General features: G+C 41.0%; 4 protein-coding genes across 4 annotated transcripts; all 4 read left to right on the top strand.

Moving 5' to 3' along the window:
- The first annotated feature begins 5,876 nt into the window (after positions 1 to 5,876).
- On the top strand, positions 5,877 to 6,479 carry LOC139290312 (uncharacterized). The gene has a single exon (XM_070912056.1). It carries the CDS (start codon positions 5,877 to 5,879, stop codon positions 6,477 to 6,479), a length of 603 nt encoding a protein of 200 aa, XP_070768157.1.
- A 3,439-nt stretch (positions 6,480 to 9,918) lies between these two features.
- On the top strand, positions 9,919 to 10,527 carry LOC139290294 (uncharacterized). Its single transcript, XM_070912033.1, has one exon. It carries the CDS (start codon positions 9,919 to 9,921, stop codon positions 10,525 to 10,527), a length of 609 nt encoding a protein of 202 aa, XP_070768134.1.
- A 717-nt stretch (positions 10,528 to 11,244) lies between these two features.
- Positions 11,245 to 11,853, top strand: LOC139290289 (uncharacterized). The gene has a single exon (XM_070912019.1). It carries the CDS (start codon positions 11,245 to 11,247, stop codon positions 11,851 to 11,853), a length of 609 nt encoding a protein of 202 aa, XP_070768120.1.
- A 1,093-nt stretch (positions 11,854 to 12,946) lies between these two features.
- Positions 12,947 to 13,561, top strand: LOC139290272 (uncharacterized). The gene has a single exon (XM_070912001.1). The coding sequence runs from the start codon at positions 12,947 to 12,949 to the stop codon at positions 13,559 to 13,561; it is 615 nt and encodes a 204-aa protein (XP_070768102.1).
- Positions 13,562 to 17,018: the final 3,457 nt, after the last annotated feature.

Below are 17,018 nucleotides of genomic sequence, written 5' to 3'. Positions count from 1 at the left end.
ACCACAACATTGTTTCATGCAAAAGAAACACACTGGATAATGTTTAACCATTCGTTTCATAATGTTATTTTTTATTCCTAAATCAGAGACTACTGGTTTAGCACAGCTCTCTGTCATACTTTCTCTTAGCACTCTTAAGAATAGGGGAGTGAGAGTATGCAGTCCGTCTCTGATAACTTGTATTCCTTTATCCATGCAGCTTTAGTTGTGGTAAATATTCCTCTGGAGAGACGAAGACCTGCTGTCCCCTGCAACAAGTCTCAAAAATTATTATTGTTAAGTACATGGAGCTTGTCAAGGGCCAGACCAAAGCCTGAGACCCTGGAGAAAGGGATGCAGCAGTGGGACCTGTAACTGTAAAAATAAGTCCTGCTGAGCTGAGAGCTCCCAGGGGGGTCCTGTCCAACAACAATACCTCTACACTCGACAGGAAGTGGATTCTGGTCATGTTTTTTAAATGTTTCTTACATTGAAGTGAAGTAAAACGTGTCTGTAAGGCAAAAACTCTTTTTTTCAGTTATTCATAATGCAATTTCTAACGTACTATGAGAACAGAAGAATCGGATTTTGCTGCTTCTATTCACAGATGACAGACTCATAGAAGCATACTCTGCTTAACACTTCTACAATCACTAATTAAAAACTATTTTAAAAGGTTATATGCACATCTATAAAACCCAGGTCTTTGCTGCACAGGGAAGGGAAAAATGCTACTGAAAACAATCATAAAGTTCATACCCTGTACCACTCTTAATCTATTTGATCAGCCAAACAGATAAATACTACCAAAAAGTATACTGACTATGAGTTTAACAGTGTAGTTCTCTTCAGTGAGTCTAATTGGAAGAATAAAACCAAAGAATCTAACGGGGCAGATTGTGTGTACTGTTGCAAAGATGATACTGCGGTTTTGGCTGCATATTAACATCGGTGTACATCCAAGATACACAGAGTTATTCTGCTAAAAAAATCCTAGAAATCGTCCTTTGCTCTCTTTCAACATTGCAAAAACAATGCCAGGTATTGCAAAACTGGAACTTTCTGATACAATTTTCCACGTGAAACTGAATCATTTTAGTTTTACAGTGCAGGTGAGAGTAGGTAGAAATATGCATCAGGATTTATAGTGATTTCAACAAACACAATACATATATTGAAGTTAATCTGAGCCAATAAGATTAAGATGGTTTTATTTCCTGCTATTTACAATAACTACAGTGAACTCACTATAATATTACATGAAAGACAGTGTGAGAAAAGTGTAAATAATCAAGTATTCAATGAATTCTTATTTTACTATCACAGAGAACTTGGTGGACTCTGCTCTCTCAGTATTGTGGAACTGGACTTTTCTGATGCAACTATAAAACCAGACAAGCAGCTATACTGGTACCACTTTAAGACAGACTCTGCAACTGAGTCTATACGTCCAGTCAAATGATTTCAACATACAGAGACATGTTTGCGGTGTCCGCCATCGCTCTCCTCTGCTTGATGTCTGTGAGCCATGCAGCTCCTCTGGACTGTAAAGACGTGGTCCAGCCTGTGGATCCACTGGATCCTCGTCATTTGGAGGGCAGGTGGGCTTTGGTTGCAGGCAGTCTGAAAATCATTGAATCTCCAGAGCATGTTAAACCAAGCGACAGCATAACTATTGATTTCTACAACTCAACGTTCACCAAAGCCAATCGTTACAGAGCCGTGTGCCTGTATGCGTCCCAGAACATCTCACTAGAAGGCCATAGCTTTGACTTTCAGGTTGGACGGATGTTAAGCTCCAGTGGGACCTTCTTCCGTACAACCTGTGCAGACTGTGGTGTTCAGCTTTGACGTGGAGTCACTAAATTATAAGACAAAGGAATTGTTGCTTTTCAGCAAAAACAGGGAGGTGGACCAGAAGGAGATGAGGGAGTTCATCACTCAGGTGGAGTGTCTGAACATGTTTAGGCAAAGAATGATTTCTGTTCGCAGCATGAATCAGAATCAGAATCAGAATCAGAAACTCTTTATTGCCAAGTAACATACATTACAAGGAATTTGCCGTGGTCTGATGGTGCTGCTTTTTTTTAACGTATAACATATAATCTGACAGACAACAAGCATGTAAAAATATAAAGGTAAAAGAATAAGATAAGATAAATAACAAACAATGCAATGACAAAAATAAAGTGTCCAGTAGGGGGTGCGTGCGTTAATGTAACGTAGGGGGGACAGGGCGGTGTACGTTAATATGACGTATAACTTGTGTTTGTGTGTGTGGTGGGGGGGGGGGGGGGCCGTGTTTGTCAGGTTGACTGCAGAGGAGAAGAAACTGTTTTTGTGGCGGGAGGTTTTGGTCCTGATGGACCGCAGCCTCCTGCCAGAGGGGAGGGGGTCGAACAGATGGTGTCTGGGTTGGGAGGGGTCGGCAGCGATCTTCCCTGCTCTCCTCAGGGTCCTGGAGGAGTACAGGTCCTGAAGAGATGGGAGGTTGCAGCCGATCACCCTCTCTGCAGAGCGGATGATACGCTGCAGTCTGCACCTGTCCTTGGTGGAGGCAGCAGCGTACCAGACAGTGATGGAGGAGGTGAGGATGGACTCTATGATGGCAGTGTAGAAGTGAACCAGCATTGTTTGTGGCCGGTGCTGATCGTCCGCGAGTCTGAGACGTGTTTCCCCAGCTTCACGTGCTGCTTCTCGTCAGACAGGAAATGGTCCACCTGCAGGTGGGGTCAGGCACGTTAAGCTGGGAGTGCTTGTCCTGAAGAAGAGCCAATAAAATACATGTTGATACATACTGTGTCTGTGTTTGCTTTTGTGCAGATGGTAAATTGTCCGCAACTGAGAGAATTGTGAGATTTCATGATTAAGTACTTCAGAAAACCTTTCTGCTGATCCATCAAGATAAAATATTAAAAATACAAAAAAAAGTTGAAAGTCAAAACCTGAGTGATCAGAGAGAAATTAGGGGTCTCTTTTTTTTTTTTTCATTGTCTTCAAAAAAGTGTGTGTAGTGATCTATTGAGAAAGGCCTAATGTAACTATTTCTAGGTCAACAGCGGCCAGGCACAGTGACACAGTGAGTTTCACAACAGGTCCTTTTCACAGAGGACAGTAGGAAAAGAACAGGTGTAAATAATGAAATCATTTATTTTTATGAAGTAACACTTGTGTTTTACCTACTGTGTGAAAATTGCAGAATCAACAGGTGGAGAAGGGACTCTGCCCTCTGGAGTAGTTATTTTTGCAAAACTGAAGGTTTATGATACAAACTAAATCTGAACTATTACCTGCAAATAACAGTGTATTATGATTTCAGCACATACAGTGTTTTGGAGAAAAATATATATTTTTTTAATGTCAACATTTTTCCATAATTTTAGATTTTTGTGAATATTTTGAACAGCAAAGACATTTGTTTCACATTCAGTTTTGCTCATATCCACTAAGGGATATAAATCCGGAGTTCACTGTAATCTTCATACTTTATCAACCAACCTTTCCACACTCAAATGTGTATTTATCACAGAACTTCGTAAACTTTTTTCCAATTTATTTGATTAACAATATGTGACTGACCGTGAACCTACAACATGAACACAGGTAAGAGAGACCAGTAAACATCCAGTGTAAACAATAAATAGCCCAGTACTTAAAATGTCCTTTCATTTCACAATCACAAAATCCACATGTGGATAAGGGACTATCTGCTCTGGTATTTTCAGTATTGTGAAATTAGATTCTGGTTTCTGAAACAGCTATAAAACCTACAAAGCCTCTTGACCAGACACATTTTCAGTTGGACACCACAGAGCAACTGAGACGTGATATAAATATCTCAACATGTTTGCTGTATTCGCAACCGTTCTCTGCCTGATGTCTGTGAGCCACTCAGCTCCTCTGTCTTGTGAAAACTTGGTCCGGCCTTTGGATCGACTGGACCCTCATCATTTGGAGGGAAGATGGGCTTTGGTTGCAGTCAGTCTGAAAGACACTGCAGTGGCGGAAATCGTAAAAGGACGGGACAGCGTAACTATTGACTTACATAATTCCACGTACGTCCAAGCCAACCATGTTGGTGGCCTGTGCCAGTATCATTACCGCAACATCTCAATACAAGGCCACATCTTTCACATAGAGGTGCTGACCTTTAACTTTACTGGGACCTTCTTCCATACATCCTGTCCAGACTGTGTGGCATTGTCCTTGGACGTGGAGTCGCCAAATTATAAGTCATCAGACTTCTACCTGTTCAGCAGGAGAAGAGAGGTGGAGCAGAAGGAGATGGAGGAGTACAGGGCTCAGGTGGAGTGTCTGAACATGCCTCCACCTGTCGTGATGGATCCTACCGGGGAGCTTTGTCCAGAACCGACTACCAGTGAAGCAGCAGCCCAAACTGAAGAGAAAACAGAGGGACAGAAGGCTTAAGAGACTTTGTTATATGATGTCTGTTCACACAGTGTGAATAATTGTTGTTGTCATTTCAATTGTATTATATTCCAAAAATAAATGATTTTACAAAACATGAGCTGTTTGAGTTTTTTGTCCTGGGTAATTGAGATGAAACATAAATGATAATTTAAAAAATTATAATAGAAACACGTAATGAAGATATAAATCACATGTATCGTAAGTTATGTTAGATGTAAATATTTTTAACTTTTGAGTGTAGCATTCAACAACTCCACCACCCTTTGCTCTGTCAAAGCCTCTTGTGAGGTTTAGCTAAACGTTAACAAAATACCCACTGTTATATTTGTATTGCAACAGTGAAAGGCTCCAAATTTACTTGCAAATGCAATATCAGGCACCTGCTGTATTTATCCTTTGCAGGGTCATGGTGGGTTAGAGCCAACCCCAGTTGAAATTGGGCGAGAGAGGTCGCCATTTTTAATTCAGTGCAAAGAAAACATTGAAATGTTTGTTAATTATATACTTTTTATTAAAAGTGTGGATATGTATTTGTGAATGTATATGTTCATAGTGATATGTATGTCCATATTTGGCTTGTTAATAAATATTTTTTTAAAGTATGATGACTGATATTTCAATCCCACTAAATGAATAAAGATACCCTACGACTTTATCCATGAACAATACATGGGCTTATTTTCCTCATTACTATCAGTAATTACAGAATGTGCGCATCTTTAATCTATAATTAAATTGGACTTTGATTTGACACGAGATTTGTGAAAACATTTTGTCATTTCGCAATCACAGAATCGACAGGTGAAGAAGGGACTCTGCCCTCTTGCAACACAAGTTTTTGACCCAACAAGGTATTTGGACACATGGTACAACAGAGAGTAAACATCCTCACCACTACCTCCATGCATGTACAATATACAATATTTACATGATTGCAGATATATGTTTGCTTGTGTGCGCCAAAGCTCTCATTCAGGGAAGTCCTTTGTTTTCAGAGCAGTGTCTCAGACAGCTCAATGTGGATGAAGAAAAATTCATTTCAAATCAAGTTGAGAGTGAAAATAAATTATAATTGTATTCAGTTTGAAGCAGTTGTATACTTATATACTAACAAAGTTGCAATATGCCTCACAAAATAGTTTTTTGTTTTCATCACAATGAGTTAATACCATAAGAAAATGAGTGTGTGCAGCTTGCATTCATAGACTGTCCTAATGTCTGCAGTTTATCAAACTACAGTTATTACATCACAATAGTCAAAAAACAGTTCTCCAAATAGTATTTCATTTCACAATCACAGAATCCACAGGTGGAAAAGGGACTCTGCTCTCTGTAATGTGTAAATGGGAGGTTTCTGAAATAACTATAAAACCAGCCAGTACCTCTTCACCGGCCACATTCTCTGTTTGACACTACAGTGTGACTGACAGAGGTACATCCCGGCAACTGCCTTCAAACCATACAATATGTTTATTGCTGTGTGCGCCATCGCTCTCCTCTGCTTTATGTCTCTGAGCCATTCAGCTCCTCTGGCATGCGACAACTTGGTCCGGCCTTTGGATCAACTGGATCTACGTCATCTGGAGGGGCGATGGGCTTTGGTTGCTGGAAGTCTGAGCCAGCCATCGTACCTGGAGCGATTCAAACAAAGAGATAGTGCCACTGTAAACTTCTCCAGCAACACCAGTGACACCAATATTTCCTACACTAGCACCATCCTTTTAGATAACGCGTGCCTGTACAATACCTACAACATCTCCCTGGAAGGCAGCACCTTCACATATGATGGGACAGATAAAAGCAACCTCAGCACAAACTTTTCCCATACATCCTGTCACGACTGCATACTGATGCGCATAAATGCAGATTCTGGGAAGCGGCAGCATTTTTACCTGTTCAGCAGGAGGAGGGCGCTGGAGCAGAAGGAGATGGAGGAGTTCAGGGCTCAGGTGGAGTGTCTGCACATGCCTCCACCGGCCGTGTTGGATCCGACCAAGGACCTTTGTCCAGAAAAGACAGCCGGCGATCCAGCAGCTCCAACTGAAGACAAAACTGAAGAGAGACAGTGAAAAGACAATTAGCCCTACAGTGTTGAAGTGTATGTTAGTGTCAGTGAATGTTTTGTGGAGATGTTAAAGTGCCTTTTTGTCTTGTACTGCACAGGTCATTATGTCACTGTATTTCACATTTCAGCTAATCTGTAGCTAAAAATAAATGAGTTTTTAAGATGAAACATTTTGAAAAGCACTTGTCAGCTCTTTTTGACTTTCATATGAGATTCTTTATTCGAGAAACAGAAGCAATTCTTGAAGTTGCAGATTCCTAAATGTGTTCTACAAAATCCAGATCTTAAAAAATCTATTTACAGTGGTTATCACTTAAATCTGCAGTTTATTGAACCACCATCATTCCTGTACAAACACTTCCCAGAACTTCAATCCAGGAAAAGTGAAAAAAGTTTTGTTGCATTTTATTGACACAGTGAATCCACAACTTTACCACAGATAAGAGAGAGCCAACCAGTAAACCCCTGGTGTAAACAATCAAAAGTCACAGTACTCAGAACAGCCATTCATTTCACAATCACAGAAAGCACAGGTGTAAAGGGGGACGCTGCTCTCTGGTATTTTCAACATTGTGAAACTTCAGGTTTCTGAAACAACTATAAAACCAGAAAAACAACCATATAATGTAGACACTTCAGTGCAACTGAGACCTGCCCGCAAAACTTTACAACAGACAGCAGAATATGATTTCAGCTTGCACAGATATGTTTCCTGTGTGTGCCATTGTTCTCCTCGGCTTTACGTCTCTGAGCCACTCAGCTCCTCTGGCCTGCGAAGACTTGGTCCGGCCTTTGGATCAACTTGATCCTCAACATTTGGAGGGCAGACGGGCTTTAGTTGCAGGCAGTCTCAGCCACCTGCCGTTCATGGACCGATTAAGAAGTAGAGAAAGTGCCACTGCTAACTTCTCTAGCAACACCAGTGAAAACAACATCTTCTTCAGTCGCAGCATGCGTTTAGATAACAAGTGCCACTATGCATCCTACAACATCTCCCTAGAGGGCAGCAGCTTCACCTTTGACGATGGCAACGTCACCACAACCTTCATCCGTACATCCTGTCACGACTGCATACTGCTGAGCTTTGATGTAGAATCGGGGAAACGGCAGCATTTTTACCTGTTCAGCAGGAGGAGGGAGGTGGAGCAGAAGGAGATGGAGGAGTTCAGGGCTCAGGTGGAGTGTCTGAACATGCCTCCACCTATTATGATGGATCCTACCAAGGAGCTTTGTCCAGAAGAGATCTCCAGCGATCCAGCTGCTCAAGCTGAAGAGAAAACAGAGGGACAAAAGGCCTAACAGACTCTGGCTCACACTGTATAAAATGGCTTGACTTGATTTAGGGAAAGTGTTTTATGTCTCTCTTGTCATTTAAGCAGACATATGTTTTATATAATGCAGGAGGAAGCAAACCAGCATGTTTGTATTTGTTACTTTGCAAGTTATTGTTTCCCAGAAATACATTTGTAACAACCTGTAAGATTTAAAGTTGAATAAAAATGCATTGTCATGCATTTTAGTGTTGTTCATGTTTTAACTAATGTAAAAATAGAAGGGACAATTGATAGAAAATTAGATGTGGAGAAAGGACTAATGCCATCAGTGTATTTGAAACCACACATCTGAACTTTGCATGCTCATGTCGCTACACACAAAATCTTTAATTAATCCAGAAATGGATTTTTGTAATGAAATTACACGCAATTGCTTCAAATGTGTGTCTGTAAATTAATAATAAATCAAAATGAAAAATGATTTTTTAAGAGGGCCTCTTCATTCAGTTTTTGTTGCATTGTAATGTGTATTGCAATCATATTTCTTCTCGGTGTTATCTATCACAAATTACATTGCACACACATTTCAGAGGAAAACTATTTATTATTTATTTTACTATTTGACTATTAGTGAACTCAAAATGACACATAAAAACAAGTAGAACTCCGGTACAAATGAGTCACAGTACTTAGAACATTTATTATTTCACAATCACAGAATCCACAGGTGGATAAGGGACTAAGGGGCCCTCTGGTGTTCCCAGTATTATGAAACTGTAAGTAAACTATAAAACCAGACAAGGCTCTTTAGCAGCATTCAATCACACACTTAAGTGACACTGAATCTAGATGCACAGTCATATGATTTCAGCATTCAGAGACATGTTTGCTTTGTGTGCCATCACTCTCATCTGCTTGATGTCTGTGAGTCATTCAGCTCCCCTGGACTGCAGAAACATGGTTCTTGTTCTTGTGCTGCGCTTTGACAACGAGTCAAAGGAACTCCAGCGTTTGCTCCTGTTCAGCAGGAGGAGGGAGGTGGAGCAGAAGGAGATGGAGGAGTTCAGGGCTCAGGTGGAGTGTCTGAACATGCCCCTACCTGTCGTGATGGACCCTAACAAGGCACTTTGTCCAGAGCAGGGCGTCAGCGATTCAGCAGCTACTCAGACTGAGGAGAAACAACAGGCTTGAGATACTTTGGTTCATGATGGTTCATGTATGGGTCACATCATGTCAATAAAGTGCAGTATGTTAATGTCAGTGGGCGCTTTTTCAAGTGGGAAATGGTCTTTTTTCCTCACAACCTCACAATAACATTTTTAAAGAAGAATTTTAGAATAAGGCTCAGTTTGCACAATCCTCGGATGGCTAGCATATTCCTTTGTTATTAAAATAGAGCTGTATTCATTGTCAAGTTGAACCATTAAGAATCTAAATTGCGATGTATTAATTCAAGAAATTAATTCATGTGTGCAGTTCAAATAAAATTGATCATGGCACTTCTTATGTCTTTCCATATTTCTGTATCATTCTGCTTGATGCCAAGTCACAAAAGGGCCACTTCAGCAAGTTATCATTTCATTTACATAAAGTTGGTTGACTTTCAGCAGACAGGTTTTAAAAAAGAAAGGCCAAATTCGATGCAACAGAGGCCAAGGTATCCCGACTATTATGTCCTTATGTGGTTCAAATTCAAAAGGCCAACACTTCCAATAATACAACTCAATGGTGTCTTTTAAACTCAACATGTCCAGTTTGTAACTGAGATTTTTAGTCTCCAAACTCAGCCGAGATTATTCAAGATAATTAATCAAAAAAAAAATGTCTGTATTAATCAATAGTGTAAGTTGTAGCCCTGACCCCAATAACAACTATATACGCTGTTGCTTGTTGCTCTGTGTGTATCAGTCTAACGCTCTCTAATCCAGGCAACTGGACATTGCATGTTTAGAGACTAATGTATGCAATCCAAACATTGATCATTCCCAAAATAATCAAAAGTTTTGCATTGCACAATCATGGCGTGTACAGCCAGATAATCAATGATGGACTTTTTACTGAGAGTGCTGCAAAACGTACGTCATTACTTGATGAAAGTTGTACTATAAAACCAGCTCCACTCTTGGTGAGGCATAAAAACTAATAAAGGGGTGAAGAATATACAGAGACATGTTTGCTGTGTTTTCCGTCGCTCTCCTCTGCCTGGTGTCTGTGAGCCATGCAGCTCCTCTGGCCTGTGAAGAATTGGTCCGGCCTTTGGATCAGCTGGACCCTCATCGTTTGGAGGGCACACGGGCTTTAGCTGCAGGCAGTATGAGCCCCCCCTTTACACTGGAGGACTTGAAACATAGAGGAAGCGTGACCCAGCACTTCTCCAATTCCAGCGAAACTTCTGTCTACTTCTACAACCATGTCAACCGTTTGGGTGTCCACTGCTATTATTGGTCTTACAACTTCTCAATAGAAAGCAGTACTTTCACGCATCATCTGGACAATTCTTTCGAACTCACCGGGTCCTTCCTCTATACATCCTGTCCAGACTGTGTGGTGATGCGCTGGGTTTTGGAGAAAGAAAAGGTGGCGTCAGTGGACTTGTATCTGTTCAGCAGGAGGAGGGAGGTGGAGCAGAAGGAGATGGAGGAGTTCAGGGCCCAGGTGAAGTGTCTGAGTTTGCCTCCACCTGTTGTGATGGATCCTACCAAGGAGCTTTGTCCAGAAGAGATCTCCAGCGATCCAGCTGCTCAAGCTGAAGAGAAAACAGAGGGACAAAAGGCCTAACAGACTCTGGCTCACACTGTATAAAATGGCTTGACTTGATTTAGGGAAAGTGTTTTATGTCTCTCTTGTCATTTAAGCAGACATATGTTTGATATAATGCAGGAGGAAGCAAACCAGCATGTTTGTATTTGTTACTTTGCAAGTTATTGTTTCCCAGAAATACATTTGTAACAACCTGTAAGATTTAGAGTTGAATAAAAATGCATTGTCATGCATTTTAGTGTTATTCATGTTTTAACTAATGTTTCACTTCCACTTCCAATAATACAACTCAATGGTGTCTTTTAAACTCAACATGTCCAGTTTGTAACTGAGATTTTTAGTCTCCAAACTCAGCCGAGATTATTCAAGATAATTAATCAAAAAAAAATGTCTGTATTAATCAATAGTGTAAGTTGTAGCCCTGACCCCAATAACAACTATATACGCTGTTGCTTGTTGCTCTGTGTGTATCAGTCTAACGCTCTCTAATCCAGGCAACTGGACATTGCATGTTTAGAGACTAATGTATGCAATCCAAACATTGATCATTCCCAAAATAATCAAAAGTTTTGCATTGCACAATCATGGCGTGTACAGCCAGATAATCAATGATGGACTTTTTACTGAGAGTGCTGCAAAACGTACGTCATTACTTGATGAAAGTTGTACTATAAAACCAGCTCCACTCTTGGTGAGGCATAAAAACTAATAAAGGGGTGAAGAATATACAGAGACATGTTTGCTGTGTTTTCCGTCGCTCTCCTCTGCCTGGTGTCTGTGAGCCATGCAGCTCCTCTGGCCTGTGAAGAATTGGTCCGGCCTTTGGATCAGCTGGACCCTCATCATTTGGAGGGCACACGGGCTTTAGCTGCAGGCAGTATGAGCCCCCCCTTTACACTGGAGGACTTGAAACTTAGAGGAAGCGTGACCCAGCACTTCTCCAATTCCAGCGAAACTTCTGTCTACTTCTACAACCATGTCAACCGTTTGGGTGTCCACTGCTATTATTGGTCTTACAACTTCTCAATAGAAAGCAGTACTTTCACGCATCATCTGGACAATTCTTTCAAACTCACCGGGTCCTTCCTCTATACATCCTGTCCAGACTGTGTGGTGATGCACTGGGTTTTGGAGAAAGAAAAGATGGCGTCAGTGGACTTGTATCTGTTCAGCAGGAGGAGGGAGGTGGAGCAGAAGGAGATGGAGGAGTTCAGGGCCCAGGTGAAGTGTCTGAGTTTGCCTCCACCTGTTGTGATGGATCCTGCCACAGAGCTTTGTCCAAAAGAGCCAGCCGGTGATCCAGCAGCTCCAACTGAAGACAAAACAGAGGGACAAAAGGCTTGAAAGACTTTGGTTCATTAATTTATCATATTTGATCGCATAGTGTAAATAAATCAGCACTACAGTACTGTATGTTAATGACAGTGGGTGCTTTGTGAGATGAGAAATGGCCTTTCCTTTTAATTCTCCCAAATATCATCAGTTAATTTGGGTATTACAGTGAATATTTAGCAGCTGGTTAGCTTAGCTTAGCACGAAGACTGGAAACAGGAGGAAACAGCTAGCCTGGCTCTGTCACAAGGAAGCATAATCCACAAAACAACAAATCCTTTCACTTGTGTGTGCAATTCAAATAAAATCTATCCCGGTACTATATGTTTCCTTATTATCGTGTTATTCTGTGTTGGCAAGTAAGTTGTTAATACTGTTTATGAGTAACTTCAACCTGTTATGGTGTATACAGTAAATGGTAATGTAATTTTTAGGAGCCAAGGAGGCAAACTGGAGACGTCTGTTCTCTTTTCTTCTCTTATTCAAATGTTTTCTCCATACATCATTGGAGTGCCTACACATCCACACATTCATATGCAAATATCTTTAACAAAGTCTTAATCTAATCTCATCCCATATTTTCCTCCACAACAGAAAGTCCTTGAATGATATTAACGGAATCACAGAATTCATTGCCTGAAGTGACATGCATGTGCTCTTTCTTATCTCTAAATCCAACGAATTAGAAAACCCTAACCCTCTTATTGTGTTTATGAACTTGATTATGTATAACTACTGTACGCATTGTTGCTGTCTTTGTAAAATTCCTGTAAGCAAAGACTAGGTTGGATATACCAGTTTTATTCCCATAAAATATTTAAATAAATAAATAACCCACAACAACATCTCAAGTGGGAGAGAACAACAAACAAAACAACTAATAACCAAACTTTCTTTCATTGCACAATCATGGAATACACAATAAGATAAGGGGTATTGAACCTGTACCTGCATATGTTGTAAGACTGGAAATTCTCTATGCAATTTCTTCTATAAAAAGGGAAAAGCTTCCTAATCCAGCTCCACTCTTGGTGAGAAACAACAACCGACACCACAGATTGAAGTTGAAGACTAGAAATCGACGCAGAATCAGTATAGTTTCAACATGTTTCCTGTGTGTGCCATTGTTCTTTTCTGCTTGATGTCTGTGAGCCATACAGCTCCTCTGGCCTGTGAAGAATTGGTCCACCCTTTGTATAAGCTGGATCCTCGTTATTTGGAGGGCAGGTGGGCTTTAGTTGCAGGCAGCATCAACTACCTGCCATCCATGGAGGCCCTGAGACTAAGAGACAGCATCACTATGTACTTCTCCAACTCCAGTGAAACTTCCACCTTCTCTTATACCCAAATCAACCGCTTTGGTGATCAATGCCAGTACCTGCCCTACAACATCTCAGTAGAAGGCAGCACCTTCACCTTTGATGTGGGGAATCGCTTCGACCTCAACGGGTCTTTCCTCTACACGTCCTGTCCAGACTGTGTCGTGATGCGGTGGATCGTGAGGTCAAAGAGGAGGCAGTCTGTAGACTTGTACCTGCTGAGCAGGAGGAGGGAGGTGGAGCAGAAGGAGATGGAGGAGTTCAGGGCTCAGCTGAAGTGTTTTCAGCAGCCTGAACCTGTTGTGATGGAGCCTACCAAGGAGCTTTGTCCTGAACAACCCCAGAGCCAACCAACAGCAGCAGCTCAGATTGAGGAGAAAACGGAGGGACAAAATGCCTGAGGCACTCTGGCACGTTGGTACATGATATTCAGTCACACACTATGGACAAACATCTATGACAGTATTACTGGGTGCTTTGTACAGACTGAATTATTTTGCACATTCCTTGTATTTGTCTAATTATCTCAGTTAATTATCTAACTGACTCAGAGTAATAAACGCAATGAATATTTTTCATCATGGAGAGACCTCGCCCGAAATCAACCCTTGGACACTGCCAAAGCAGCATGGCATGATGGGATTTATTTTGTTGCAAGGTCTATTTCTGTTTTATGTCTGTGTAATCATTTAACAGACCCCTGATGTAATGCAGTAGAAGACAGTTTGAATAATCAGTGATTGTTTTTTCCAATACGTGGACACCGGCGCGCTTGTGTTTATTGTCCATTAACTCTCAATGGAAATGAAATTGATATTTTTGGTAACCTTCTCAGGACACATAGATTTTGCTCCAAAATGTAATGTAAAGAAAATGTTAAAGCATGTACTGCTTAATAAAATCACTTTGTTAGTTTTTCTCAGATATGAGAGGACAAAATTAAAGCGTGCAGTGGTATAATCACCCTCTTATCCCGCTGGTACATTCTTCATTCACTTGCATGGTGTAATAATTAATGTGTGTTGCTCACTAATTGGATTAGCACTATACATTTTCAAATCCGCAACAATGGGGTAAGCCGCGAGCACATGTGTTTGGGCATGCACACGTGCTCCTTCTCGTGTAAGTATTAGTGAATGGTCGCTGGTGTGAGCATGGTGTGCAAATGTGGGCGTGCACAAGCGGCGTACTGAGAGTGTTAGTGTGCACAAGGGAGGAGGTACAGGCAGCAAGACGGTAGAGCTGTGAGCAAAGAGATTCCTTTTGTAATGATTAACCATCAGTGACTTGTATTCTCAGAAATGTATGTCTGTCATTTGGAGGGCATCTTCAAAGCATTTTGTTAACAGGTATGTGCAACTGTATATACTAGTTTATTCTGCTTTTATTGAACTTGAAATTCTTGTAAACATACATCAATTATTTTCCAATCAGGTAAATAATTGCTACAATAGAAAACAACTGTATTGCAGAAGTCATTCTAAACAGCCAAGCCTGCAGGGAACAGCTTTTCCTGGTGTGACTTCCTGCCACAATGACTAAAGCATATCAAAGTAAGTGACTGTAAAATGTGCCAAGAACTATGTCAGCAACCATTAGATAGCAACAGAACTAATTCTAATTAGGGATGAAGCTGGCTGCATTTATTTAAATTAATTTGCATTTTTGCCTCATGCCCTTAGATCTTAAACTACCTCAGGACACTGCTGACCCCCAAAAGGAGGGCAAGTTTATTTGTAAGGCCCATCGCAGATGTATTTTTAATGATGATCATGATTTTGCTGTTCTTTTGATAAAGTGAGCCCCTTTGTAGATAATGAGCAAAACATAAGTCTGTTATGTAATGGAGTTTTAATCCGCAATCTCTTGCAACCTTACTTACCCAACGAGAGAGTTGGACAAGCTTTGGTTAAATTCTGCCAGCTTTCTCTGAGCATCTTAGAAAATAAAACAAAACAGCATGTCATATTAGATATATAATGCCATTAGTTTGTTGAAGCAAATGTGCACAAGGGAAATATCTCATTAGGGCATGGCGGAGTTTACACTCCACACCATGCCACACTATAAATGAGGGGATTGTTTCACTACCGTAGTGTTGCAGGATCATTGTATTAATTGATCTAAGCTTGCTTGTCTTCAGCAGGATTTTCGACCGAATCAGCAGGTGTGGGTGAATAAAACAGTTTAAGCAGAGATTTGCAATAGATTTCTTAAGAGGGTTTAAACCATTACAACAATCACCTTCGCACTGTGACAAAATACTAATTTTCATGCCCCATTTAACAATGAAACTTCATGTTGAGAACTCTCAGCCAATGAGTGACATATTATGCTACCTTTATGAATTGCATGAGAGCGAGTTTGTTGACATGCGGTCTATTGTACAACAGGGGCGGCAGTAGTTTACCCAAGTAGTACCTGAAAATATATAGTCTTCTCCAGTTATTTTCTGTGTCTGGAATCTGTAATGGTGCAGTATGCATAAAGTCAATTAATGAGCGGAGGAGGTTCGGTCTCATTAAGACACAGTGGTAACTTTGTGGGAATGCCAACTATCCCTTTCCCCCTCCCACTCACGTCCCACGAGGAAACGGCTGACAGCAGCCAGGGTGCATTTCATAATGGATACTGAATGAAGTCTGTGGCACAGAGTTCACTCTAATAAGCAGTTCATCGTGTAGACATAGGACAGAAAACAAGCTGTTTTATCTGAAATATTTTTCGAATAGAAAACAGTGTTGAAATGATAGTATTTCACTATGCCTACCGCCGTGGCAGGTGGAGTACGGCACACAATTGTACCAATGACAGCCAAAAGACAGGGATGGTGTGCAGCTGGTGAGTGGTTCCCTACACCAACCATTGGTGGTTGTAAACAGTGTCTGTCAGAGCTCTCATGACTCACTGTTCCCTGTTCTCATCCCAATTTACCCACATTAGGCCACGTTGTTCTGCCGTGGTGCGTACATGCTCTGCCATCATTATGAATACAGTGTCCCCCATTCATCCAGTCATGTCATGCTGTCAGTCCTTATTATCTCTACATGAAGGGGGAATGTACTGTAACTATCTATCTAACCACTTATCTATCTATCGTATCTGTCCCAATTCATCAGAGACTAGTCGTCCCCAGTGCTGTGATCTACATTCCCCTTAATGATCAGTCACGGTGTTGGAGTCCAGCCAGAGTGGCTTGGCAAGAATCAGAGTGGATGGGAATGGGAGTTTGTAAGGATGCGGGCTGAACAGAAGACGATGGAGGTGTTTTGTGTGTATAAGAGAGGTTGGGGAGGGCAATAATATTGATGCAGGGCAAGTTTGAAGTAGCGAACAGAGAGTGTGTATTAAAGAAAAAGAGATATTAGAAGAGCTGGACTCCCCTTTGGTCAGTATACCCTGCGGACAATCCTATTGTTATTTCAGATTGTGCGTGTGTGTGTGGTACTCAGCCATTCCCCAGCCTGTAAGCTGATTAAAGAAAGGTGTGTTCAGCAGAAAACTTTATACGTTGCACAGTGGAGTAGAGCTACTACCTTACAGCCAAAGCCAAGCACAAAGTTATGAACAGCCTGCCTGTTAAACGCTAAGAAGAGCACTCAGTATCTTCCATAAAATAAAAAGATAGAACACAAATATCTACTAGATTTTCCAAATCCTGCACCAGCTACCATACACACTTTGCTCAAATACACAAATGGGTGACAAATGAAAAGTGTCATAGTAAGGTATTGGGCTACCACAAGGCTATGCATGGGATGCACTTTGCAAATGCCAGTTGTCTAGACAAGATGAAAAGAAAAGTTTGTATTATTTTTTTATTCATTTTGTGTTTTTTCATTTGTTTTAAAAAGTGAG

The sequence above is a fragment of the Enoplosus armatus genome, chromosome 2 (assembly GCF_043641665.1).
Source record: "Enoplosus armatus isolate fEnoArm2 chromosome 2, fEnoArm2.hap1, whole genome shotgun sequence".
NCBI lineage: Eukaryota > Metazoa > Chordata > Actinopteri > Centrarchiformes > Enoplosidae > Enoplosus > Enoplosus armatus.
The sequence above is the reverse complement of the archived record's forward strand: the minus strand, read 5'-3'. Positions and strand labels throughout refer to the sequence as shown.

Coding starts and splice junctions, on each gene's coding strand:
- LOC139290312 (XM_070912056.1), top strand. CDS start 5,877: ATGTTTATTGCTGTGTGCGCCATCGCTCTCCTCTGCTTTATGTCTCTG.
- LOC139290294 (XM_070912033.1), top strand. CDS start 9,919: ATGTTTGCTGTGTTTTCCGTCGCTCTCCTCTGCCTGGTGTCTGTGAGC.
- LOC139290289 (XM_070912019.1), top strand. CDS start 11,245: ATGTTTGCTGTGTTTTCCGTCGCTCTCCTCTGCCTGGTGTCTGTGAGC.
- LOC139290272 (XM_070912001.1), top strand. CDS start 12,947: ATGTTTCCTGTGTGTGCCATTGTTCTTTTCTGCTTGATGTCTGTGAGC.